Raw genomic sequence first — 27,061 nt, 5'->3', positions numbered from 1 at the left:
CTCCTCAATGTAGGATCTTGGAGAGATGAGTGTGTGTGTGTTTGTGTTTGTGTATTGATTTAAAAGCAAGCACACACCGCTTCTGACAAGTTTGTTTTGGATTCCAGAAGGGTGCAGTGAAGCATTATAGTGGGATTAACAACAAGGACTTTATAATTATATTAGCAAAATGTTTCAGGTTTCTGCCTTCCTCAAAATGGAAGCGGACTGTATCAAAGGTTTTGCTAAAATATTTATAACGTTATAAATATTGATGAAGCTGATGTATTTAGAAATGTTTTGCTAATGTATTTATAAAGCTCTCCTTGCTTTTTTTGTTAAAGCATCCAAGCAGGAGAAGGAGAAGGAGAAGGAGAAGGAGGAGAGGAGGGTTAACAAACAGAACATCTATTAGCAAAATGTTTCAGCTTTATCCTTCTTCGGTTGCTCAAAATAAAATTTAATGATAGCCAACATAGCTCAAGATAGGGCTCAAAATACTTTGAATACTGGAATAAAGCCTGGGATGGATTCGCTGCCCCACTGACACTGGAGTCAGCACTATGGCGGGGGATATTGGAGCTGCCTGGTGCTCCCATGCCCCTTTTGCCAATATCTCTGGATACTTGTCAATATTGATTGATCTTTTATTGACTATGCTTCTTTTTCCCCCAACTGACCCGATATCTCCTTTTTCGCTTCGCAGTGGGGATAGCTCTTCCCCAGTCCGGAAGGAAAAGAAGAAAAAGACTGGGAAAAAACATCGGAGGGAGAGGTAAGTGGATGGTTTCTTGAATGGTAAGCATGGCACCCCCTTGATTTTGGGTAGATGAAGCTGGTCAGAGTCTGTTTAAGAACTTACTAATTTAAGTTTAACTTTATCTCTTAGATGGCAGGTCTTTGGTATCTGCTGGGGTTTGGTTCCAGGACCCCGTGGATCCCAAAATCCATGGAAAAGTAAATGGTGAAGATGAGGCAAACTCAGGTCAAAAGGGGGAATATGTTTGGGTAAGACAGACCTGGGAGGGGAGGCAGTTTCTGGGCTACAAACTCCCAAATCCACCAGAGAATACCCGGATTTGTAGCCCCTATAAATATACACTGGTGCCTCAGGATACGAAATGATCGGGTTACGAAATTTCTGGGATACGAAAAAGTTGGATTGGCAAAAACTGTTTCGGGTTACGAAATATTTTTCGGGTTACGAAATTCATTTCGGCGCGAAATTCAAATGCTGCAAAGTGCAGCTATAGGCTTTCCAGTGCTAACGGAAAGCCTTTTCGGGTTACGAAATTTTCAGGTTACGAGAGGAATGGCGGAACGAATTAATTTCGTAACCCGAGGCACCAGTGTATATATTTAATCAGGCTCTAATGTTAAAAGTCTTACATGCCAAAAAGGCCTACATTCATCCCTTGCCATCTCCGTCTGTTAAGAATCTGAGATAGCAGGACTGTCTATGAACTTTGGAACCCATTGAAGGAATAACTGTTTTGAGATCCTGAACACATACTGGAATATACTGGAATATAGGCCCCATACAGACAGGCCTAAATCAAGCTGCTTTGGGTCACTTTGGAGATCTGCTGTTTAAATGATGCTTGCGTACTAAGAATCTGGAAGCTGTGCCAAAAGCATGCTCTAGTCCTAAGGACTGGAGCGCAGCTTTGACGCAGCTTCTAGACTCTTAGGACGCATGCATCATTTAAACAGTATACCTCCAAAGTAACCCAAAGCAGCTTTATTTTGGCAGTCTGTATGGGGCCTTCGGAATACTTTCCCCATCCTTTCTTGGACTATAGGGTGTATCACCTAGGAGCTGATGTTATTGTTGTGTGCCTTTAAGTTGTTTCCATCTTATGGCAGCCCCAAAGACTGAGAGTTTTCCTTGCAAGATTTGTCCAGAGCAGGTTTGCCATTGCCTTCCTCCAAGGCTGAGAGCATGTGTTGTGCCCAAGATGGGTTTCATGGCTGAGATGGGAATCAAACCCTGATCTCCAGAGTCATAACCCAACGCAAACTACTATGCCACACTGGGAAAGATCATTTAAGGTTTTTTGCAAAGACCTGGAATGGACTCACCGTCCTGCAGATTCGCCACTAGTTCCCACTAACCTCAACCATGAAGGATTATGCCTCACTGATCTCTCCACCATCCCCACCCTGAATCCATCATGCTGGGACATGACCAAACTCTGGAGAAATGGCTTTCAAGGAGATGAGTAGAACATCAACAGTGGGGAAAGAGAAGCTGTTATCATTGTTGACTTTCTCATCCTGTGTCTCCTCCATCCCTTTCCCTCCTTCTTTTTGCTTCCCACCAGGTCTGCATCTGGATCTCGCAAGAAGAGGAGGCACAGGTGAGGGCAAACAGTATGGCTTCATCCCCGTTCTGCCTCTGCCATCATCTCTCTATACCATCCTTCCATGCCTTTTCTCCCTGTCCATCTCTGGAGAGGCAAATCATGCTCTCTAGTGGCTAAAGCCCATATTGATGTGATTTTCACTATTACACCAAGGGGTTATTCAGGCGGTGAAAACAACCCATGTTGCATCTTTGTTGTTCACATGCATCCAGTTAAGTTTGGAGGGGAGCTGCCAAGTTGTAGGATCCTATGAAAAGTGCATGATTAAAAGCACATATATGCCACGGCAGCCACTCTAGGCATTAAAACAGGGGCAATACGGGGCATCCTTTACCTGTTATGAGATACATTCGCCTAGGGACACCTTTAGGCGATAAGCATGCTGGCCGTGTATCTAAAAATTTGTATGAAGTTTTAATATGTAAGCCACCTCAATTATCTTTGATAGAGAGGCGGGATATAAATTATTATTATTATTATTATTATTATTATTATTATTATTATTATTATTATTATTATTATTATTTTAAAAAATAGAGATAGAGATGGACCCAAATGTGGACATGGTCATTCCATTTTCTCTCCTGTCCCATGTCACTGTGGCAGAGAATCTGTCCCAAGGAAGAATAAAAACTGGATGGGGAAATCAGATAGAGCTTGGTAAGGGACTAGTCTTTGCCACCTCAAATGGTGGACAGGTGAGATGGCAGAGCTTGGAGCAGTTACTTTCTGGGCTACAACTCCCAACGGAGGTGTCTGGTAGCTCTCATGTCAGTGGAGTAGTGAATCCATTCCACATTTTGGCCAAGTTTAGAAGAACTCTCCAAGAGTCCATCTCTTTAGGAATAGGGTTCAAACCTGGAACAGAGTCACCGCTCCACTGACATGAACACCACCAGCCGCCGCTGATTCCTCAACCCATGTGTGGTTTCTGGGAGTTGCATTCTCAAAAATGCAATGTTTACACACTTTTGCGTTGGTACCAAAAATGAGAGAGTATTTCTCCCTTCTGATTCCGGCTCTTCGTTGTAAGATTTTTCTTGCCTTCCCCGGCCTTTCACTACCACCATGTGAAGGATGTTGGAATAGTGATACTTCCGATCAATGGAAGATTAGGAAGAGTAGGATCCCTTCTTCTGGTAGAATTTGTTCCTGGAAGAATCTATAGAGGATACTTAGAGGACGGTGCTTGTATCTACATGCTCTACTCTCTCGTTCTTTTCCTGTGCATTCAGTTTTCTGCTCTCTCATAGGTCCAGAAGTCCCAAGAGCAAACGGAAAGAGAAAAACAAAGATAGGAAAAGGTGAGTTTCTCCCATAAGACTGACTTTGAGAGTCATTGGCACAGAACTCAAGTATAACCAGAGCAGCGACATTGGCCGAAATCCCAACTAGAGTAGATCCCTTGATCAATGGGAAGTTTTAAAACTGGCACAGAGCATGAAGATTAGGGGCAATTTTTGCCCAGACTTTCCCCTGCCATGGAGCAGTAAGCAGCGAGATATCGATGTTAACTGAGTAATAATCACATTTGGTCTCCAAGATGGAATACTTAAGCATGTTTTTCAAGATGTTTGGTGAGGGATGTGTCCCTTTAGTCCACCTCTCATGAACTACAACAGGGACTGCACTACTCTCAAACAGCTCTTACTATAAGAAAGTTCTTCCTAATATTGAGGTGGAACCTCTTTTCCTGTAGCTTACTTCCATTACTCCGTGTCCTATTCTCTGCAGCAGCAGAAAACAAGCTTGCTCCCTCCTCCATGTGACACCCCTTGAAATATTTAAACAGGGCTGTCATGTCACCCCCATAACCTTCTCCAACCTAAACATAACCCAGCTCATGCTCCTCATGGGGCTTTGGTGGTTTCCAGACCTTCCACCATTTTGGTCACGCTTCTCTGGACTTCTAAAATATTGAAACTGGTTTATGGAGACCCTTATAAACTTAGGATAGTGTTGAAAGGATGAGAGTAGGACAAAAAATGAAGAAGCCCATGGAGCTTCAAAAGCTTGCAACACGTATATTGTGCATTGCGGTGGGCTAATAAAGGTATCACTGATGGATTTTAGTAGGGCAAAATGTTAGGGATCGGGTACCTCTTGAGGTTGGAAGGGGTATCAACCTAAGCCATCACAGAGTCCCTATCTTCTGTTTTACTGAAGGCTTCTGGGTGTAGTAAATGATGATTTCCCCTTAGAATTGTTTTCTCAGGGACCCAGCAGGATCATTCAAATGGCACTAGGGCCATTGCTAGCCCAAGAGCAAGTGCTTGCCCTCGGTGTCATAGGGCACCCTAGTTGTTTCTTGTGTGTATCCAAGCCATTGTTGTCTTATGGTGAATCTATCCTAGGGTTTTCTTGACAAGTGTCTTCAGAGGGGGGTTTGCCCTGGCCATCCTCTGAGGCTGAGAGAGTGTGACTTGCCCAAAATCACCCAGTGGGTTTCCGTGGCCAAGCCAGGATTCAAACCCTAATCTCCAGAGTCATAGTCCAACGCTCAAATCGCTACCCCATGCTGTAAACTCACTAGACATGTTGTTAAATAAAATAACATTCGGAGAAGGTTTTCCATTTTCCAAAAACAGTTGGCAGTGGATGATAGGGACTGTAATCTGATACAACAGATGGCTCCTGACTTAGGGGAAGAGATGAGGTCTGTTGTTAAAACCCACAAACCGTGAGCATTATTGTATTCCACACTTAACCAGATGTTCCACCAGCTAAGTGCGGCCACTAAGAAGGTCCTGCTGTTATCCCATCCTCAGTTATTTGGGGACACCGTTTTGGACCAGCTGGCTCAATGCCCTCTTGTTTCTCTGCATCCTCTTCCAGGTCGCACAGTGGCTCATCAACCCGGCGGTCCCATAGACACAGTAGCGGCAGTTCGCGGAGCACGTCCCTCTCTTCCAACTATAGCGACAGCAAATCGACAAGCAGGTAGGAGGGCTGTGGGAGGACGCAAATCGACACGTTCTTCCACCACATCGGCCTCTGTACTAGCAACATGCAAACCTATGGACTTCTAATGACTGTCCATGATGGTTGAGGAAACCTAGGAGTCAATTAAAAAGGTGACTTTCCTCAAGTCCAGAGTCAATATGGCTACTGAACATCCCTCTCTTTCTTCCCCATTTTTGCCTACAGAGTGAGCCCCAGCTACAGAGAAGGTGGCCAGAAGGCCAGCAGCCACCGGTCCAGCCAGAGCCCATCCTCCTCTTGTACTGACCACAGTCGATCTGCCACCCCTCACCAAAACGGGCACAAGGGCAGTGCCCAGAACGGACGCCATAGCCACGGAGCTCCCTCGGAGAAAAAACAGGAGGTACGGATGCGTCTGTTTTTACTATGGTTCAACCTTGTCCCAACGCCTCCCTGTCTCCTTCCAGGAACCGTCTGCCCCGTCCTTACCCAACCCGTCTCTCCCTTTTTTTGAGATACTTATGCCAAAGATGCGCTTGTTTCTCATTGAAATCCTCCCTTCTTTCTGCCCACCCCGTCTGCAGAGCTTGGGAAATGAACGTTTCGGGATGATGACACCACCCTCAGGTTGGAGATGTCATCCCCGAAAAGCATTTTTCCAAGCTCTCCGCCATGACAGACCAACACACTCCCTCTACCTTGAACTGTGGAAGGAACATAGGAATCACTTTTTGCCGCAACAAAGATCACTTGGAAACAACCATTTGGAAGGAACCAAGGTGTCTTTGCTAAACTTTCACCTTGCCCACGTACACAAAGACACTGCTGCAAAGTGCCATTTTGTAAATTCCTCCAGGTCAGCAGGATGAAGCCAGGGTTGGTGTTACTCCATGGGAACAGTCTTGTTTTGCATTAAAGGATTTACCAGATTCAATTCCCAGAATCCCCGGGTAGGGTTGGGACTGGGAGAGACCTCTACCCGAAACCCTAGAGAGCCTCTGCCAATCGCTATAAGCCAGGGATGGGACATTTTCTAGCGTTGGCACAATGGCGTCTGTGGGGTGGTGAATCCATGCCACGTTTCAACTTAAACTTTAAAAGAGCTACCCAAAGGTGCCAATCTCTCATGATGCTGAATCATTTCAGGACCTTTGATAACTCTTATACAAAACCAGCCAAAACCTGGAAGGGATTGATTGCCCCACCGACTTGGTTGCCTCTGTCATTCGGGGGACATTTCCCAGCCTTAGGACCCTCTGGGGTTGTGCTAGGTTTTCCATCTGAAATAGGAAGAGAACAAAAGGTCAGTCCTAGTTTGGAAGAAAAGGGTCTGTTGCTCCTTACTTTGGAAGAGGTTCATAAACTCTTAAAACCCAGCCAGGCGATGTGCTTTGGTGCGCCAAACCCCGGTGTTGAATGGATGTCTTTTCCTTGCTTCCAAAGATGGCCAAATTGTCCCAATCCTCCCCTGTCCTTCTTTCCCAATTTAAAAACATTGAAAAGCGCTTTCCCTTTGGGTGTCAGCGACTGTGGCAGGTGCTCTTTGATGCGACTTTTAAAAATATATCTATAATATATCTCTCTATATTATTTTTAATTCCATTCTGTGTTTTTCTTTAGCCTCCCGTCCAAAAGGTAGTAATATAAATGTTCAATTTTTCTTCTTTGAGAGAAGTAGGGAAAGGCGGGTGGGACGGGTGGAAGGAGGATGGACCGGGCCTTTTGGATTCCCCCATTTCTATCCCATGTCTTCCTTTTTTTTTGTAATGTACAGAAATGCAAACTATCCCTTTCTCTCTCTCTCTCTCTCTCTCTCTCTCTCTTTCTCTCTCTCTCTCTCTTTCTTTCAGTCTCTCTCTTTCCCCCCCTTTTTTTCTTCTGTTGTTATATGGGTCTAGATTATATGATTTCTTCTTCTTCTTCTTCTTCCTTTGCCTTCTATTTTCTTTTGGTTTTGCGTGTCTGTGTTACTGTGAAATCTGGTTAAGAAATGCACCGGCATCTCACTTTTTAATTCTTTACAGTTGTTGAACTTTGTTGTCTGTTTAAATTTCGGATTTAAAAGGGACGACAACTGTGCAGACGCTTAAAAGCAACAGGGAAAAGATGATTAAAGATCTGACTTTCGCTGTTTTTCTCTTTTATGAAAGCGAGTGGAGTTGAATGGAAAAGCCCAAACAAACCTGATTAACTAGTGAATAAATCGATTGATTTTATTTCCCTCCTTTCTCCTTGCAGAGGGCCCAAAGTGGCTTATATCCAATTGAAACAAGGTACCACCAAAAAAACACTTGCACAAAAGAACAAATCGAAACACAATGTGTTCAAAGCAGCTTGTTCGCCATCTAAATTTCGCAGCTGTACGAATCCATAGCTATGCTGCGGAAATGCAAGGAAAAACTATGAATGAATGGCAAAGATGCATATCCAGGCACTTCTGATTCACATTGGGGACTTCTAATGCATATTGGGAACTTCTGGTGCTCATTGGGAACTTCTAATGGACACTGGGAACTTCTGATGCTCATTGTGCATTGTGATGTGCATTGGGAACTTCTGAAAGCATTAGGATATGCATTGGGAAGTTCTGATGTGCATTGAGAACCTCTGATGCCCATCAAGAACTTCTGATGAACATTGGAAACCTCTGGTTTGCATTGGAGGCTTCTGATGTGCATAATGAGAACTTCTGATGCCCATTGAGAACTCCTGATGGACTTCCTCAAGACTAAAAATCTTAGGTCATGACATTTAAAATGGGAAGAAACCAACCTCCAGCCTTTCCAGAGATTAAACCTGGATTTTGGTTTCCTCTGGGTTTAATCTCTGGATGGGTTGGAGGTTGGTGGACCTATGAATCCTATCAAAAGCCTGGTTTCCTTTGAGGAACAAACAAAGCTGTGCTCAACTCAAGAAGTTGTCTTCCCTTTTAAACAGGCCGTTTTTAATTTCCTCGTCCTATTTTCCTGCCGGTTGGCTTTTGTTATGGTTCTCTCTCTGCCTTCCCCACTCTTCCTCTTCCATTCCTCCCTTCCTCTTTTCCCCCCTTCTCTCTGTCTTTCTCTCTTTCTTCCTCTCTTCCTCTCTCTCTCTCTCTCTCATTACACACTACGACTCTTCCCTCTTTTGATGGGGCCACTTCTAACCTCTCCCAAAACACAAACCAGACCCTCCCCTTAAAAAATAATATTATTATATCTTGAACACATTCTGACTTCATCTTCTGCTTTACTTGCATGCTCTTTGGGAGTTTCTTTTTTTTCCTTTGAAAAACAAATGCTAAACTTTTATATATACGTATATATATATATATATTCATTTTCTTCCGTTTTCTGATGGCGGCTGCTATTTAAGCAACTGGGGAAAATAGAGCTATATATTTGTTGATGTGTTTGCAAGGGATAAACAGGTCAGAGAAATGAACAGCGGTCAAAAGTAAGTCTGCCGAGGCAAAGCAGAATCAAAAGAGCAGCTCAAATAAAGACAAGAATCGATAAGCGAAAGAGGAGAGTCAGTTAGCAAAAGACGAGAGTCGGTTACCAAAAGGCGAGAGCTGCTAACCCAAAGGCAAGAGTTGTTACAAAGAGGTGGGAGTTGGTTACCAAAAAGATCAGAATTGGTTTTCAAAGAGTTGATTAGCAAAAGGCGAGAATTGATTTCCAAAGGATAAGCATTGATTACCAAAAAGGCAAGAGTTGTTACCAAAGATTACCAAACGATGAGGGCCATTTCCGAAAAGCTAGAGGCGATTCGCAAAAGACGAGAGAGTCAGTAACCAAAAGATGTGGGTTGATTTCCAAAAGGCGAGAGAGAGTTTTCAAAAGACGAATGTCGACTCCCAAAAGATGTGATTGGATTACCAAAAGGCCAGAGTTGATTAGCAAAAGGCGAGAATTGATTTCCAAAGGACCAGCATTGATTACCAAAAAGGCGAGAGTTGTTATCAAAGATTACCAAAAGACGAGAGTTATTTCCAAAAGGTGAGGGTTGATGAGAATTGATGACCAAAAGATGAGTTATTTCCAAAAGGCGAGGGTTGGTTAGCAAAAGACGAGAATTCATAACCAAAAGACGAGAATTCATAACCAAAAGACGAGAGTTATTTCCGAAAGGCGAGGGTTGGTTAGAGAAAGACGAGAATTGATAACCAAAAGACATTTTCCAAAGCAAGGGTTGGGGTAGAGAAGACAGACGGAATTGATAACCAAAAGATCAGAAGTTGATAATAAAACAGAAGAGTGAGTTGAACCAAAAGACGAAGAGAGTTGATAACCAAAGACGAGAGTTATTTCCGAAAGGCAAGGGTTGGTTAGAGAAAGACGAGAATTGATAACCAAAAGAGAGATTGATAACAAAAGACAGAATTGATAACCAAAAACGAGAATTGATAACCAAAAGACGAGAGTTATTTCCGAAAGGCGAAGGGTTGGTTAGAGAAAGAAGCGAGATTGATAACCAAAAGATGAGATTGATAACTAAAAGACAAGAATTGATACCAAAAGACGAGAATTGATAACCAAAAGACGAGAGTATTCCGAAAGGCGAGGGTTGGTAGAGAAAGACGAGAATTGATAACAAAAAGACAGAATTGATACCAAAAGACGAGAAATGATAACCAAAAGAGATAACGAAGGGTAGGTTTTAGAAGAAGACGAGAATTGATAACCAAAAGACGAGATTATTTCCAAAATGACAAAGAGGTTGGTTAGAGAAAGAACGAGAATTGTAACCAAAAGCGAGAATTGATAACGCAAGACAAGAATGATACCAAAGACGAGATTGATTAACCAAAGACGAGAGTTATTTCTGAAAGGCAAGGTTGTTAGAGAAAGAAGAATTGATAACCAAAAGAGAGAATTGATAACTAAAAAGACAAGAATTGATAACCAAAAGACAGAATTGATAACCAAAAGACGAGAGTTATCCGAAAGGCAAGGGTTGGTTAGAGAAAGAGAGAATTGATAACCAAAAAGACGAGAATTGATAACTAAAAACAAGAATGAATAACCAAAGACGAGAATTGATAACCAAAAGACGAGAATTGATAGCCAAAAGACGAGAAATGATAACCAAAAGACGAGGGTTGGTTAGAGAAAGACGAGAATTGATAACCAAAAGACGAGAGTTATTTCCAAAAGGCAAGGGTTGGTTAGAGAAAGACGAGAATTGATAACCAAAAGGCGAGAATTGATAACCAAAAGACAAGAATTGATAACCAAAAGGCAAGGGTTTGTTAGCAAAAGACGAGAATTGATAACCAAAAGGTGAGGGTTGGTTAGCGAAAGACAAGAATTGATAACCAAAAGATGATAGCAAAAACGCAAGAGTTGCTTACCGAAAGGGGTCTGACGCGAAATACTAAAAAGAGTCCTTGTCTTTTTCCCCATTCTGCCCTCCAAAATGTGGAGATTATTGTTTCTTTTGTTTTTATTATTGCATTCCTGACCAAACCGAAGGTAGGTATTTCTCTCCCTCCGCACGTTCACTTCTACAGATCAGCCTGTTCAAAAGCACCGTAGTTTGATTAAATGTTATTTCCCCCTCCTTTCTCTTCTTCTCTCTTTCTTTCTCTCTCTCTCTCTCTCTCTCTTTCTCTCTCCTTCTCTTCCTTCCTCTCTTCTGACGCTTGTCTCTTTTTGGTGGCTCTGTACAATTTTTATTGCCTTTTCTTTTTAATTTTTTTACAACTAGCTACAAAAGTCATGCTTTTCTTCTTCTATTTCTTCTTCCTTTTTTCCCCCCTCCGTGTATTTTTTTCTTTTCTTTTGGTTGGAAATTTTTGGTCTTCTTTTTATATCTACATATATATCTTTTTTTTAAAATCCCTCGTTCTGTTGTAGAATGCATTTCTGTGTGTTTCTCAGCTCTTTTCAATCTTGTGTTTGTTATTCATGAATTGTATGATTATGTCCAGCTGATTATTGATTTCCTCTGTGTGGTGTTAGTATTCTTATTACTCTTACCATTATTTTAATATAGTCTGCTAACGGAACAGGCTACTTTCACAAAGAGTCGCTAAATGAAAGGCTTCTTTGGAGTATTCCTGAATTGAGCCTCTGAGGAATGCTCACCTTTGAATTCTTTGTTAGTTTATTTGATTTCAATAAAAAAGGGAGGAAATCCAGGCAACTGTGTTGAGATTTGTGGCTACCAAGCGACCCAAATTTCCTAGGAAGGGGATAAAAACAAGCAATCTGGAGAGCGGATTTCCAAAAATGATTCGTCGAAGGATTAATTTGCTAGTTTAATTCACTGTTAAAGTTTTATTATTTTCGTGGACAAAACGCCAGACAACGTTCCCTTCGGGTTTCTCGTCCGTTTCCAGTTTCACAACCTCCGCCTGGTTTTGCATCTGGTTACAGTCATGTTGGGCGATGTGTTAACTTTAATGGTTTTCTGGGAGGAACGCAACCCCTAAAAAGACCCCAAACCTTCTGTTTTTAGCATCCCCTTGATATGGAAACATCCCGCAGCATTGCAAGGGCATCGTTTCATAGTTCTGCCTGTGCAAGAAATACATTTCTCTGTGCAGAAAACAGGTTTTTGTAAGGGGGAAATACACACACACCTCTGGAATAATTCCATTATTATTATTATTATTATTATTATTATTATTATGATTATTAAGATTATTTATATCCCGCCTTCCTCCCAACACAATAATATAACACTATAAATACGCAAAATACAATTGACCTCCTTCCACTTTGTTATTAAGTAATGAGAGCCATCATGGTGTAGTGATATGAGCATAGGATTTAGGCTGCATCCGCACTGCAGAGATATTCCAGATTGACGCCACTTTAACGGCCGTGGCTCCATGCCATGGAATGCCACAAATTGTAGTTTGTGAGCCGTTTGGCTCACAAGTAGCACCAGTGCCACAACTACAATCCCTAGAATCCCATAAGCATTGAACCAGGGTGATTAAAGTGGTGCCAAACTGGATTATTCCTGCAGTGCGGATGCAGGCTCAGACTCTGGAGATTGGGATTTGGTTCTCTGCTCGGTGTGTGGTTGAGTCACACGCTCTCAGCCCTAGAAAACCCGATGATATAGGGTCTTCACCTTAGGGTTGCCATAAGCCGCAAACGACTTGAAGGCACGCAACAACAAAACGACGTCACTTGGAAACATGTCCATACAGTGAAATGAGGCCAACAACGTCTTCATCCAAATCTTCTAATTTTTCTGGGCAAGGATGCATGCGCACTTTGTGCAAATAACCTCCGTGGGAAGAAAATTAGCCAAGGTATTCATTCATTGTTGCCTGGGAAAGGTGAAATTGACAAAGATTTATGTTCCTAGTGATAAAAAAAGGGCCTGAGTCTTAACCGGAGAGGCACAGCTTTCAACGTAAATCTTGGAGACAACCTGGTGCCGTGAGCCCAGTGCAAAAGCTTGGGAACGTGGGGCTAAAAGTCCCATAATCCCCAATGGATGATGGAAAGATTCAAGTGGTAGTCCCCAAATAGTAATTTTCCACATCCTCATCCATGATGCACATCTAGCTTGGAGTCATTTGACACCAAGTCTACTGCTAACAAAATTGGGAAAGTAATAGTGGAGAGATATATTAATGAAGAACCCCAGCAGATATCCATCATTCAGATTAATTCCAGAGGAGACAGGGAGTATGGGATCTCCATGCCTCACAGACCCTCCAAATGTCTGTCATCCCACTTTTTCAGCTGCTTTTAAAACGTCCCGGTTTCTCTTTCCTTCTCCCACTTTCCCCCTTTTATCCTCCGTTTTCCTTCCATTGCTGCAAATGGAGCTGAAAGCGTAAAAGGAGTTTGCGCTCAACTCAGCGCAGGGATAGGAAAGTAAGGGGCCGACTCATGCAAAAGCAAACGGCTACAGCCTCTCCTAGCATCTTTTGCCACCTTCACCATACTCTGATGTTGCTTGCTCCCAGTTGAAACCTTGGATGGTACGGCACCATCCTCTTGTTAAAGGCCTTGGCCATGTCCATTTGATAACTATAGACCCAATAAGCAAGCATGGACATAGCCCATCGGTTCCGATTTCCAGAGCCCTTGGGTCTAATCTCCGTCAGACCATTCTGGTATGAATCAAACCGTTTTCACCAACACCAAAGTTGTGGGGAGTAGTAGCGTCAAGACTGCAACCTGGAGTCCGGGTGGCGGGGAACCTCTGCTAGATAGCGTTTGGTGGTGGGAATGATAACCATTTAGACCAAAATATACTGATTTCCTTTTGTTTTCTTATTCATGCTGAAGCCTTCGTAGGGTGTCTCTCTGGTAGGTATATGTATCTGTAGACAGATTTGCTAACTTGCTTCAGGTTGAGTCTTGGGGAGGGCATGTTTGGAAAATGGGGAATGTGAGTTGAGTTTGGAGAGCGCACCCCGGGGCCAACCTTACCAAGGCTCCCGTTGCGCATGTTCGGATCCCGTGTCCCTTTGTAACTCATTCCTCTTGAGAATCAAGCCTTCTGCAGGTACTTTGGGATGGATGGATAGCATGGGAATGATAGAAACGTGACAAACGCAAGGTGCATATAAACCTCTCTCTGCAAGATGCGACTGGCGTTGTAGTCCAGCCTACATCTCTGGTTCCATCTCTTTGCTTCCAATAAGGACTGATGGCGTCAATGCCAGGGTTGCAGAGGATTTGCTTTAGGTTTTAACCCAGATTTTAAAAGATCTGGTCAAAGGTCTTTACCTTACCCCTCCGACAGGTTCAGTATCTTGGTGCGCGCCTTTAAAGGAACCCCCGAATGGATCCTCTGCACCCTGACACAAAGGCCGCCATGGGTCCTCTTTGTGACACACAAATGCACTTGGTTGGTTTGCCAAAGCCATTTGTTGGACAAAATGATACTATTTTTACAATGCGCGAGTGCTCTTTGCGCCAAGTTTCAGGGGGGGCACCTGTCCCATGTTGAGCGCTCTCCCCATTTGTTTTTTTGGGGGTTATATCGTTTTCAGCACCCAAAATATTATGCACCAATGTTGCCATTTTCAGGGTACCAGTCCCCTTCCTCCATCTCTAGACATTAATGCTCTAGCTGAATGGGAAGAAAGATCTCTAGCGCACATACACTAGTGTGCATGCGACTCAGGGGTGACGCATGGCCACTAAGGCAAGTGTTAAAGCATGCATAAAATTCATCTACTGATAGCCACAAACTCTTCCAAATCTCTTTAGGCATTGCTGGGCAGGTTCAGTGAATCTAGGCAACGCAAACCAAGACTAGCAGGGGGAAACATTGACAATGCTGGGAAATATATATATATATATATATATATATATATATGTTGTAAGACCCCTTGGGTCCCAACTTGTGTACACCGTATATACATTAAAACCAGAGCTCTCTAGTGGAGAATTCAAAGCATCTCCCTAAATTGGATTCCATAGGACAAAGCCATAGCAGTCAAAGTAAAATCAAAATGTAACGCAGATACACTTTGGATTTATCCAGCTCCTGGAAGAGAAAAACTGGATCGGTATTGGATTTTGTCCTTCAAATCCCTTGTGCGTTCAATGGCAAAGACTTAGTCTCTGATACTTTAGAGGGTCGAGTCAGATTCAATGGGTTTAAACTGCAGGAGGGCAGATTTCGCTTTCCGAAGCCGTCCATATACCTTTCCCATAGTCTGGTTGGATAGAAGATATGGGTAACGTTTTCTGAAATATGAATTACTACTATGGACTCTGAAGTGTAATATGCTGGAGGAGAAGAGATGGGTCGGTTGGTTGGGAAAGCTGCTTTGGGGACTACAACTCCAACTACAGCTGGATGGGGATTGTGGGAGCTGCAGTTCCCCTGCGGTAACTTTTCATTGCTCTGGGGTATAGGCGTTTCTCATTTTCAGTTGTGTTGTACCCAATAAGTGCTTTTTGTAGTGGCATCTTTTAATCCCCCTCTTTCCATCTTTCCCCCCTGCATTAGATTTAGGTCGGTTAGGAAATTTAGATTTTCATATTTTAATTCCATATACCCCTATTACGGGATCAATAAAGCAATGCTATCTTAGGTGATAGAACTGGATATTTGCATTGGTAACCTTTGGTTGAGTTTATCAGATAAAGCTTTTTATCCGACCTTTCTCCCAAGGTGGGACCCAAGGCGGCTAACATATATAAAACACAACAATTAAAATGGTACAATTAGAATCATTTCTGTTCTTTTTGCCCATGGAATTAAGAGACTTAGTCCGGCCAAAAAGGAAGGAAGGAAACCACATATGTGCAAAATTAAAGATGCTCCTTTCAGACATTTAGGATCAAAAACAAGATGGGATCTTTTGGAATGGAAGGAGCCGGATTGGAATTTTTATACAGTAGATGGAAACGGGTTTGAATCTTCTAAACAGATCAGAGACAGATTAGAGATAAAAGTGGGTTTGGATCTTCCAGATAAGTGGAGACAGATTAGAATTTTTAGGATGGAAGGGAGTGGGTTTGAATCTTCTGGAAAAGGGGAGAAGACAGATTAGAAAATGGTAGTTAAAACGTCCTGGTTTTTGCCCCATCTCCCCCCTTTGTCCCCAGCCTACGCCAATTGCTGCAAACTGAACTTGAAATGCAAAAAATGCTTTGCATTCAGTTAACTCAGCCGACAGAGAGGAGAGGATGGGCAGCATCTTGCCCTTCCCAGCGGCAAAAGCAAACCCCTAATGTGTGCGTTCTTCACGATTGGTAACTTTGGCGCTCCTTTTCTGATGTTTCTGATGACTATCCAGGTTTTTATCTGCGCAATGTCAGGGCGGAGAATACGCCTTGATCGCTCTGCCTCCCCTCTTTCCTTTGGACGCCTGAGTTCTAAAACTGACATTTTAACCAACACTTTTGGGGACAGGAGAACAAAATAAAACGAGAATACCCTCCTTTTGGCCCTGCACCCCCAAATCCACATCTCTGGTCCAGCCCCGAATGGAAACACATTTGTATCATTTGAGAATCAGGCACCAAAGGACAGAGGTGATGCGGATCTATCAATCTGTTGCAGCTTTCAGAAGATGCATATCTTAAGATATCCCCATTAAATCCCTCCATGTCCCTGCATCCCAAGACAGAGAGACCCATTTATTAATCTGCTTGGACTCCAAGTGCAATCCTTTCCTCCCCACTTTCCTCCGGTTGTTTATTGCAAGGCCCTAGGCGACGTTTTTTTATTTCTCTTTTTTCTCGTTCTCTCTTTCTTTCTCTCTCTCTCTCTTTCTCTCTCTCTCTCTCTCTCTCTTTCTCTCTCTCTTGCATTTTTGTCAATCTAACGATTCACTTATATTGCCCAACTTTTCCCTTCTCTTCATACCTTACCTACTAAAGGAGGAAATGCCACTTTCTTGGTAAGTGGATATTAACTAGGAGGGAATTTTAAAAACAAAAAAATAAGTGGAAGTTTAACCAAAAGCAATTATACAATGAACTTTTTTATATCTGTATCTATATCTATATCTATATATTAAAAAGAGACTAGATCACTGGTGGAGGCTCTGCACAAAGGTCAAGACCCAGGACAAGTTCAGAACCTGTTTTCGTTCTTTTCATTTCTTGCCCCAGTACTGATGACATTTGTGGAGTTTCCTTTTATTTTGTCGTTTTCTTTCCCATTTCCCTTCTTCCTGACCCTTGCATCCTTTTTGACCCTCCTTCCCATCATTTATATCACCTTTCCCACTCCTCACAATTCCATCTTTTCCATGGATAGGCTGCTTATATCACCATCCCAGTCACATACACACAAACACACACATAGAAACGGTCCAAGATCCTACCTTGGTACATAGTTCTGCATGCATAGTTCTTAGACCCAATACACACACACATATGCTGACTGACAGGTGTCAATCTCTAGGATGGGTCCCCGCTGCCATTGCATACTGTTGAGAGAAAGAAAGCAAAGGAAGACGATTCAGACCAGAGAAGAAGCTGCTGGTCTCGGTTCATTCTGGAGATGGGGAAGGAAACAAGGTTGTACAGTTGGCCCTCCACATTTGCGGCTTTGATTTTTGTGGATTTGATCAATCTAGGAATATCTAGGTCCAGCAGTGCAACTCTCCTGGAAATTGACTATAGTTGTGTTGATGAATCTAGAGATTACTAGAAAGAAACACTTGTCTAGGCCTTTGTAGGTCCTATAAAGCAATTCTGTGGTCAACCTCGGGCCAACGTTGACCACAGAGTTGCAGTGGAGGGACCTAGAAATTTCTAGGGATGTGTTCTCTCAGTAAAAAGTGGCTTTTTAAATTGTGTTTTTTCAACTTCCATAGGGGTCCTGTGCCCCTAAACCCAGCAAAATGTGGATGGACCATTGCACTCTTAAATGGAGTGTCCTTGCATTTTCCTTCCCCTTGCAGCCCAGAGCAGTCAGATCTTCAGGGTCAGCCCAAACACCCTCCTTTTCGATAGTGCTTTTGTGGGTTTTTTGGGCCATGTGGCTACCTTCTAGAAGAGTTTGTTCCTGACGTTTCGCCGGCATCTGTGGCTGGCATCTTCAGAGAATGCTGGCATGGAAGAGAGTGGGGTACATTCTCTGAAGATGCCAGCCACAGATGCAGGCAAAACATCAGGCATAAACTCTTCTAGAACATGGCCCCATAGCCCAAAAAAACCTACATGAAACTATGAATTCCGGCCATGAAAATTTTTGACCCTCCTTTTCTTTCCTTTCCTACCAATATGTGACAGCAGCATCTCCTCCTAGACTTTGACAGTGGCCAGGAGCTGGAAAGTTTTTGGATGGTGCACAAGTGCAAGTGAATAACCCTCGTGCCCAGTCCAAAAAGTGACTTACGTTTGCATAATGTTGCACTTAGCTGCATATAAGTCACTAAAAACATGTTGACCACAAACCCCTATTTCTACTCCTTTCTTCCATCCCTTTATACCCCTCTCTTTGCACAAACCATGCCCTCCTTTTCCCTCTCTTCCCCTTTCTTTCCCACTCACTTTCAAAAAATATCCTTAGAGATTTATCGATTTGGGAAACCGAAAAACAAGCGAACAAACCACCCACCACCATATATGTTCATTTTTGCAAGGATTTGTTCTTTTAAAAATAAATATTGCTGTTATTATTATGGTTATTATTATTCCTGGCCCATGTTCAAACTCTCCCTCCCTTTCCGTTTTGGTTCTTTTGTTGGTTTCGTTTCGTTTTGTTATTCTTATTCTTATTTCATTTTCTTTTCCGTTTTTGCATGCCGGAGATTTGCATGAGATCTGCGTTGTTTAAGGACGAGAGGTCGAGAGAGAGGTGCAGAGTAGTTTTTCTGTGTTAGCCTGCCTTATTTCGATCATTGTGCAATGCTGTTGTGATTTGCAGCTTTCCTCGGCGGTTGGGAAGGGTTCCCCTGTTAAACACCTTTCTTCTCCTTCTGTCTTTCTTTCTCTCTTTTTGTTTTCTCCCCCATCCTTCCTTCTTGTCCTACCCCTTTCTTTCATTCTGCCAGAGGACGAATTCGGTCTCACCCTCGGGCAGGGTGCATGTCAAGCCGGACGCCCCTTCGCCCCACTCCAAAGAGAGCCGGGGGAGTAAGCATGGGCCAAAGACCCCACGGCGGTCCGCCTCGCCTGGACGGTGCTCCGGAGGAGAGAAGCGCTTCCGTCGACGTCGCGCCCGGTCCATCTCGACTTACAAGCACAAAGGACGGAGCAGGGGCAAAGTGTCAGCCTCCAAGGAGTCACCCCGTTCGGTCAGCCACACGGGGTACAGCAGCGACTCCGAGGGGTCCGCATGTTCGCATCCATACCACGCACCGGCCGGGATGGAGAAGAACCACGGGGTACATCCGAAAACGTAAGTGACCAGTCAATGGGTCTTGGGGTGATCTGGTGGTCGTATCCCTCCTGGTTTGGGGCAGATCTCGGAAAGCTTCCTTTACAGGACGACAAGCCGTGGATGCTTGAATCGGTGGATAAAAAATTCCGTGGATCAGGAGGGCCGACCGTAATAGGAAAATGGTGGCAGGCAGAGGGATTCTGGGGCTTGTAGTACCTCCTCCAGAAAAGTCTGTTTACCTTACCCAGCTCTGAATTATTGATTTGCTTCTCCTTTCAGAGCAAAAGAGAGGCACCAGCGGGGGAGACCCCACAGCAGTTCTCCAACCCAAGCCCCCAAACACTCCCGGCACAACTCAGAGCGGAGGAAGAGCCTCTCAAGGAGCAGCTCCTGGAGTTCCAGCCGCTCCCCGTCGAAGTCGCGGTCCCGATCCCGAGAGAAGAGATCCGCACGCAGCAGAACACGGTCGGGGTCGCAGAAAAAAATAACCAGCAGCAGGTGAGAGAGAGACTTGTAATACTGCATTCTGATGCTATAGGGATCCACGCTGAACCATACAGACTGTCTTTGTATGAAAGACTGGACACTAGATGACTAAACTCAACCAGAGAGGTCACATTGCTATCCTCTGTGGCTGAGAGAGTGCGACTTGCCCAAGGTTACCTAGTGGGTTTCATGGCTGTGTGGGGATTCAAACCCTGTTCTCCAGAGCCATAGTCCAATGCTCAGACCACTACAACGCCATGCTGACTCTGTACTTTGAAATAACAGACTAAATGCTTGAACGCTGCTCATTTTTGCATTGGTTTGTTGCCTTGCCCCCCTCATCTAGAGAGAAAGACACAGAACCACGGACGCGGCACAGCGATACGGAGCCGAGTCGCGCCCGGCGTCGTTCTCGGAGCTACTCCCCAATCCGGAAACGACGGCGCGACTCTCCCAGCTTCATGGAGCCCAGAAGAATTACCAGGTGAATGTCTTTCGGGTTTGTTTATTCATGTAAAGCACTTTAGACTGTTGTGCTTTCAAGTTGACTCTGACCTGTAGTAACTCTAGCCTAGGGTTTTCCCGTCAAATACTTTTTCAGAGGAGGTTTGACATTGCCTTCCTTTGAGGCTGAGAGTGTGTGACTTGCCCGAGTTCACCCAGGAGGTTTCCAAAGACGAGCACAGATTTTAATTCTGGCCTTCCACAGTCCCTGAAATCATTGGAAGCATCACACCACACTGTCTCTCTATAGTTACTACTTTACACTGGCATAAATAGTCTTACACAAGAAGTCACACTTTCTGGACTAGGAGGCTGCACGAGGGAGGTTTCTTAGATCTTAAAAGCACCGCAACACTCCTTTTTGGTCCTGAAAAGTAAATTCTGTGAGGTCTGGACCTGCATATTCCCACCCTCCCTCCATTTTCCACATCTTCCTTTCCCCTCTTCACCCACCCCAGTTTAAGTCTTTTTCCTGGAATATTGCCTAGAGGAGGGAGTTCTCCTGCACACATGCAGAGTATCTTTCCAATGTCTCCAGACCAAGGATGTTGCAAAGGCTCTCACATTACATCCCTCACAGAACAGCAGACACTTTGTCTCCTGAATAAGTTCACACTGTTGGTCAAATTTCTCAGAGAGTACCTTGTAAAGATAGCTCAGTGATCTGCAAACTCTGGTCCTCCAGATGTTTTGGACCTCAGCTCCCGTTTTGGCCAAGAGTCTGGGATTCTGGGAGCTGCAGTCCCAAACAGCTGGAAGACCAGAGTTTGCAGATCACTGTCACGGGAGCAATGAATCCACACTCGCCCTTCAGTTCATTCCTTGACCAGCCTTTGTGGTGCCACCAAGCGTTTCACGTCTCTTGTGCCATTCAAGTGCGCTATTCCCCTCCGCCTCTTCCTCCTCTTCCTCTTCCCACCATTAATGATGCAAAAATCTCTCCTTTTCCATCCAGTCTCAAGGTGCGTCCTGGAGAAACGTCCAAAAGGAAGCCCATAGACACAAGGTGGGGTTACGATGGTAACCTTGCCTTCCGTCGGGACCCCGCTGTTGAACCCGCCACTCTGTGAGGCCTTATAGAGCTAAGCTTTGTCTCGGCTGTTTGTCTCTTTCTTGCTCTGTCGGTCGCACTAACAAAAAACCCACCAGCGAATACACTTGAGGTCAAGGGAGCATGTGGATTATTCGGTGGATCTGTGGGGAAGCCCTGTTTAAGGTCTGGGAACACTGGGTCAGGGTCTGTTTTTAGTATCGGGAAATGCAGATTCAGATTCTGGGATTTGTAGTGGCATCAGAGCTCTCTGATAGGGAGCAATTCCATAGCATTGAGCCATGACAGTTTAAAGTGGTGTCAGTACTGCATTATTTCTGCAGTGTAGATTAGACCTAAGATCATACCCCACGAAATAGATCGATAACTCAGAAGTCCCCATTGCCATTGTCTTATACAAAAATTGGCCCAACCATCTTGAGCATGAGTGAGCATCCTAGAAACGGGGATGCACATTCCCCTTAAAGTATAAAGGGAGTTATAGTCCAGCACATCAGGAGGGTATCATGTTCAGGAACAGTGCTGTAAAATCTGCCTCACTACTAACACCTAACCATCTCTTTTCCAGCAGCACTAACTCTTGTTGTCTTCCAGCCACAACAAAAACACCGGCGGTCTTTGCTAACTCTTTCGCACTCTGTTGTTCTAGCTGGCTAACCTGGGACTAACCAACGGAGGGTTAGCAACTCTGGCACTGAGCAAAATGGGGTCCAGTTTGGGGGATTGGGATTCGGGAGGGGTTTGTCGGCCACTTGGAGATACATTTGGGTTGAGCAAAATGGGGGCAGCCAAATAGTCCATGTATGGAAACTGTGTCCCATCCAAATCCATACGGTGCGGTCCTGTTATGGCAAGGATTTGTATTTGCCACATGTGCTCCTGTTGGTGTGTAGAGCAAGCGGCAGCGTGTTTCTGAACCACAAATTCCATTGCTCAAGTTGAACTAAGACTCAGAAATGGAGTCCTCCAGTTTCAAGCGCGTCAGCCCCATTGGCAGGACAGTGGGAGATTTCTTATCCGGAAATACAAGAAGTGAACACAAAACCTACCACTAACACTTAACTAGTAGTGCAACTACACAGCGAGGTAAATGCACACGTTGTAGAATTCCCTTCAGTGTCCAAATTTTTAGGACACTGAAATGTCTGCAGATGCTGAAAGCCATTCACACCCCAAACTCTTCTGTTTGCAATGTCCACATTCCCTTTGGAACATTACCTGTTCCTTTTCTTTGGACGCCTAAACTCTGTTTAGTGGATCCCAGGCTTTGGTCCTTCAGCTGTTTTGGATTTCAACTCCCAGAAGCCCCAGCCAACTGGGCCAACAGGCAGGAGTTCTGGGAACTGAAGTCCAAAACATCAGGAGGATCAAAGTTTGGGAATCAGTGTTCTAAATGCTCAACTGATTGACGGTTGCAATGTTAGAAATTTGGGACTGAACACAAAATTCATGGAGAGAGGAATTTTTATTTGGAGTCAGTCCCCTCATTTCCACTCCTTTGTGTCAGTATGTATTTGTGCGCCTTCAAGTCACCTGTCGACTTACGGCGACCCCATTAATTTGATAGGGTTTCCTTAGGCGAGGAAGAAACCATTGGAGGTGTTTTTGCCAGGTCCTTCCTCTGAAATATAGCGTATTGCACCTGGGATTGGGTGGGAGTCTCCCATCCAAGGACTAACCAGGACTGAACCTGCTTAGCTTCCAAGATCAGACCCCTGTCCTAACTTTAGGGATAGTGGGCGTTGTGATCCAAATGGTGGCGCATTGTGGGAATTGTCGTCCAAAATATCTGGAGAGCTAAAGGTTCTTCACCCCACAGGGGCAAACGTCGTCACTGTTGTCCACAAACTGGGCTTCCCCTTTGCTCTACCCATCAGCAGGGCAAAATCACCTTTCCCCCCAACGTCTCCCCACTCTCAGTGCTGAAGTGGCAATGCCCCCCGACCCTCCGTAATCTGACTCGGTTCTGCCTGCCCTACCGTTGCCGTCCAGTAACGGGATTTCTCTTTTTGCCCACAGTGCCCGCAAGCGCCCGATCCCTTACTACCGACCCAGCCCGTCCTCTTCCAGCTCGCTTACCAGCTACTCCTACAGCCGGAGCCGGAGCCGGAGCTACGACAGCTATAGCAGCAGCCGGAGCCGGACTCGAACCCCAAGCCGCAGCCCGAGTTACAACAGCCGGAGCAGCTCTGAGAGCGCCGGATTTTGACAGACAGCCGCTCGGTCGTGAGTTGGCTCGTCCTTTCTCCAGCCCGAACTCTATCTCTCTCTTTGTCTCTGCGTCCTACCAACCCTGCTGCCGACCAGCGCTCAGGCATGCCCAGCTCAGTTCCTCAACTGGTTTCCGTTCCTTGACCGTTGACTCCAGAGCCGGATCCTCATCTCTCTGGAGATACCGGATACATCCCATCAGCGAGGGCTGGGTAGCTGGTCGACCTGTTACCTTTGGGATCTGGGAAGTCTACAGGTAGGACTTGCAGGGGAGGAGAAACTGTGGAGTCACCTGTTTCGAAAAGACGCCACGGCACATCATGGGAAACTCACATCAGAAGCAGGCGTTTCGTTTGGATCTGAAGGACTGAAAGACGTTTCATTTGGATCTGAAAGACCCGTTTGGTTTTTTTTCCTCGCAGCAAGGACCAGGTTGCTTCAATAGGACCTGGTAGAGTTCCCTCCTTCCATTCTTCCCTCTCCGTTTTCTTCTTTCTTTGTTTTTCCAGCGAGAAAACAATAACAATTCCTACAAATGAAAAGGTAGGGAATGGTCGGACATCGAACGCCTAGCCTTCCGAAACGGCACACCGAACAAATGGACAAAACTCGACTCTGCTGAGTTAGGAAAAAAGGATGCCGAGGGAAAGAGGGGGCAGTGGTCCTTTATTTATTTGCTTATTTATTTATTTATTTATTTATTTATGATCCTTTACATTTTTCTTCTTTTTCCGTCCCCCCCCGCGAACGGACAGCTCACAAGATGGTTCTACTTCCAGCTCGGAAGGACGTTATCGACTGTATTTATGTATTTTATGTAGTTACTTGGTTTTGTCGTGCTCAGTTCCTTTCGGATTCTAGGACCGAAAGACCGGAGAGATTTGCACTTAATAGTTTATCCCAGGGGTGGGGAGAAGGGAAAGGTTGGAAAAGGAAAGTACGGGGAAGGGCCACGGCGGTGTTTGTCGGGAGAAGAATATGGTTACGAGACGGACATAGAGAATGGAGGGAAACAAAAGGAAGGGGAGAAGAGAGAGAAAGGAAAATATACTATCTTTCTGCTCCGTTGCTAGAGCACCTGCAAACATTTCTTGCCAAGACTCAGTTCTCTGGCGGATGTTACTTCTGGCAAAATAGTTTCTGGTCGAAGCTCTAGCTAAGAGGATCCATTAGGCAGCGATGAGAAGGAGATCTCTACATTGCTCTGTGGATGAGACTTTGGAGAACCATTCAAACTAGACAATCGGAGGTGAGATGCAGGCCAAAGGTTTGTCCTGGCCCAGAGAAGATGGACTATCTTCAAGATGATTCGGATTAAGACAAGGCCAATCCACACAATTCAGGCTCCTAAAGACTTGCGTGCCATTGAGCAACTCCAGGACGCTGCCGGACAAGGAATGAAAGAGAAAAGGATTTGAGATTGAAACTGTATGAGAGAGAGAAGAAGACAAACTTGCCAGACCTAAGTGCAAATTGCATTTGGCCCTTCGTATCCGCCGGAGTTTGGATACCAAAATCCATGGACACTCAGGTCCCATTAAATACAATGGTGTAGTGAAACGATGTCCCTTATCTAAAATGGCAAAGTCAAGGTTTGCTTTTTGGAATACATACATACATATATATGTGTGTGTTTATTTTCAAGCCGCGCACAGTTGAATCCGTGGATAAAGAACCCATGGACACGGAGGGCCAACTGTACTCTGTGAGAGACTGGTTCAAAATAGCCCATTGCTTGGTGTATGATGACAAATATACACACACACGCACACACAGGCTAAATTATGTTGTCTTCAGCTATCTATCTATCTATATATTGCTGAAGACAACATAATTTAGCCCATATATGTGACCAGGGACTTGATACTTACAACTGGGAAGTGAAGTCTCAAAAGTTGTAACCTAGCATTCAAACCACAACACCAGACTGTGTCCTCATTGCAGAATTATAGTGGGACTGTTACTTCCCTTGTCTTGAAAAAAAATATGGCCCTGTTAATGCAGGTTCAGGTGTTATTTGCCTTGTCTGCTGCAGCATTACACTGCTGGGTCATGTTTTAACTTGGGATCAGCAAGACAGAGTCTCCCGAGTCATATAGTCCAGTGCTCAAAAAAACTACATGTTACAGATGTCTATAATCTGGAACAAATGTTGTCCTCGACATCCAGTAGTTTGCACTGTTACCCTGTTCTTGTAAATGTTTGAGGGCAGTCAAAATGGCTGAAAGGACTTCCTCGCATTAATGTGCATGCGCAACAATTGCCTTTGCGCAGTTCGATTCTTCGGACCCCGTTCAGCAAACGAAAACAACCGGTCATGGATGGATCAGGGCATCCGCCTCCAAGGAAACCTTACAAAGTGGTACAGAAATACACACGGCGCAACAAAAGGAGAAAGACGACGCATCAGGGAAAAACAATACTTTCAGTCTTCCTAGCGTTCTTTCGTAGTCTCCGCAAGCGGTAGCGAAATTGGAACAAATAGCCCTGTAGAAAAACGTTCTCTCTCTCTCTTTCTCGCTCTCTTTCTCTCTCGGTTCTTTTGTTTCTTTGGACTGTGAGTTGTAGATCCAGTGAACTGATTCAATTATAATAAAATATACAAGATATATATATATATATATATTGTAATGGAATTGTGGGTGAAGTGCGGTCTCTCCTTGGTGGCGCCCATGTGCCCGATGTCAAAGAAGACATCATTGTTCAACCGTAATGGACAAACCTGGTATACATAGGCTAGAGTCCCTATTGCGATAGCTTCTGATGGGACCTTTGGTGATGCATTTTTGGGAAGGAACAACACAACACCTAGCAGAGAAAAAGGGATCAAACATAGTCTTGTTGGAGAGGTACAAACAGTAGTTTGTGCATGGTCAAGGCACCAATTCAGCATTATTATTATTACTAATTATTATTATTGTTGTTGTTGTAGCATCTTGAGGTCAGTAGGAAAAGGAGAGTACAGTATCGACATGGTTTCAAGAAAGATAGGTGCTTCATGGCGAGCAGATGGAAAGAGAGGCCTGCAGATGAGACTGGACCAAGGATGCCAAAGCCACTCAGGAGGTGAGAGAAGTTGGAAAGCAAAATGTTTGCTCCTCCAGATGTTTTGGACTTCAACTCCCAGAGTGCTTGACCATCGGCCAAACTGGCTGTGGATTTTGGGAGTTGAAGTCCAAAGCACTAAAGTTTGGAAAGGACTAGTGGAAACAAACACTGGAAATTGCGTGCCTTGGAGTTGTTTCCGACTTGTGGCGACCCTATCCTGCAATTCTCTTGGACAGATTCGTCCATAGCATTTGTTCCCCTGAGGCTGAGAGAGTGTGACTCGGAGAGGAAACAACCCAAAGGCACACAATTGACAACAACCACAAATGGTCCCCCGGCTGTTGTGCGAATATCTGCCCAGCAGGAGGAGCTGGTGATATGAGCTTTTCCCAAGCCTCTTGGAAGCAACTCCTCTGTATGGCTCAGCTTCATGCCCAGGGACTCCCATGTGTTTCAGGATTGCAATCCCCATGGCGGCGGTGGTGGAAGAGGGAGTGTAGAGTGCTTTTTAGCCTGCGCATCATGCGCTATTATTGCTGCAGCTGGGAGATAGGCATAAGCCGCAGGCCAACTGAGACCTAGAGCGCTCTCCAGTAATTGAGACGCAAGAGATGTTATTTCTTGCCTCTGCCAGCAGTTGCTCTGCGTTTTGGGTCTGCTTTGGGCCTGGGAGCACTGCTGTAGTTAAGATGATGATGATGATGATGATGATGATGATGATGATCTACTGCAATAGAAC

The 27,061-nt window shown here is 44.5% G+C and overlaps 1 protein-coding gene across 4 annotated transcripts in view; it reads left to right on the top strand.

Annotated features, from left to right (window-relative positions):
• The window catches only part of SRRM3 (serine/arginine repetitive matrix 3), an 89,473-nt gene extending 63,584 nt beyond the window's left edge, over positions 1-25,889 (top strand). For 3 of the 4 annotated variants that reach the window (XM_042442326.1, XM_042442327.1, XM_042442325.1), the window contains 10 exons: positions 686-754; positions 2,304-2,339; positions 3,599-3,649; positions 5,181-5,285; positions 5,493-5,670; positions 18,694-19,040; positions 19,302-19,520; positions 19,855-19,992; positions 20,968-21,078; positions 23,083-25,889. In XM_042442326.1, the coding sequence (XP_042298260.1) occupies positions 686-754; positions 2,304-2,339; positions 3,599-3,649; positions 5,181-5,285; positions 5,493-5,670; positions 18,694-19,040; positions 19,302-19,520; positions 19,855-19,992; positions 20,968-21,078; positions 23,083-23,272 (1,444 nt within the window). In that variant the 3' untranslated portion in view covers positions 23,273-25,889. The remainder of the gene's footprint in view (positions 1-685; positions 755-2,303; positions 2,340-3,598; positions 3,650-5,180; positions 5,286-5,492; positions 5,671-18,693; positions 19,041-19,301; positions 19,521-19,854; positions 19,993-20,967; positions 21,079-23,082) is intronic. The other variant, XM_042442328.1, reaches the window with a different exon arrangement.
• Positions 25,890-27,061: the final 1,172 nt, after the last annotated feature.

The sequence above is a fragment of the Sceloporus undulatus genome, chromosome 11 (genome assembly GCF_019175285.1).
Source record: "Sceloporus undulatus isolate JIND9_A2432 ecotype Alabama chromosome 11, SceUnd_v1.1, whole genome shotgun sequence".
Taxonomy (NCBI): Eukaryota; Metazoa; Chordata; class Lepidosauria; order Squamata; family Phrynosomatidae; genus Sceloporus; species Sceloporus undulatus.
The sequence above is the reverse complement of the archived record's forward strand: the minus strand, read 5'-3'. Positions and strand labels throughout refer to the sequence as shown.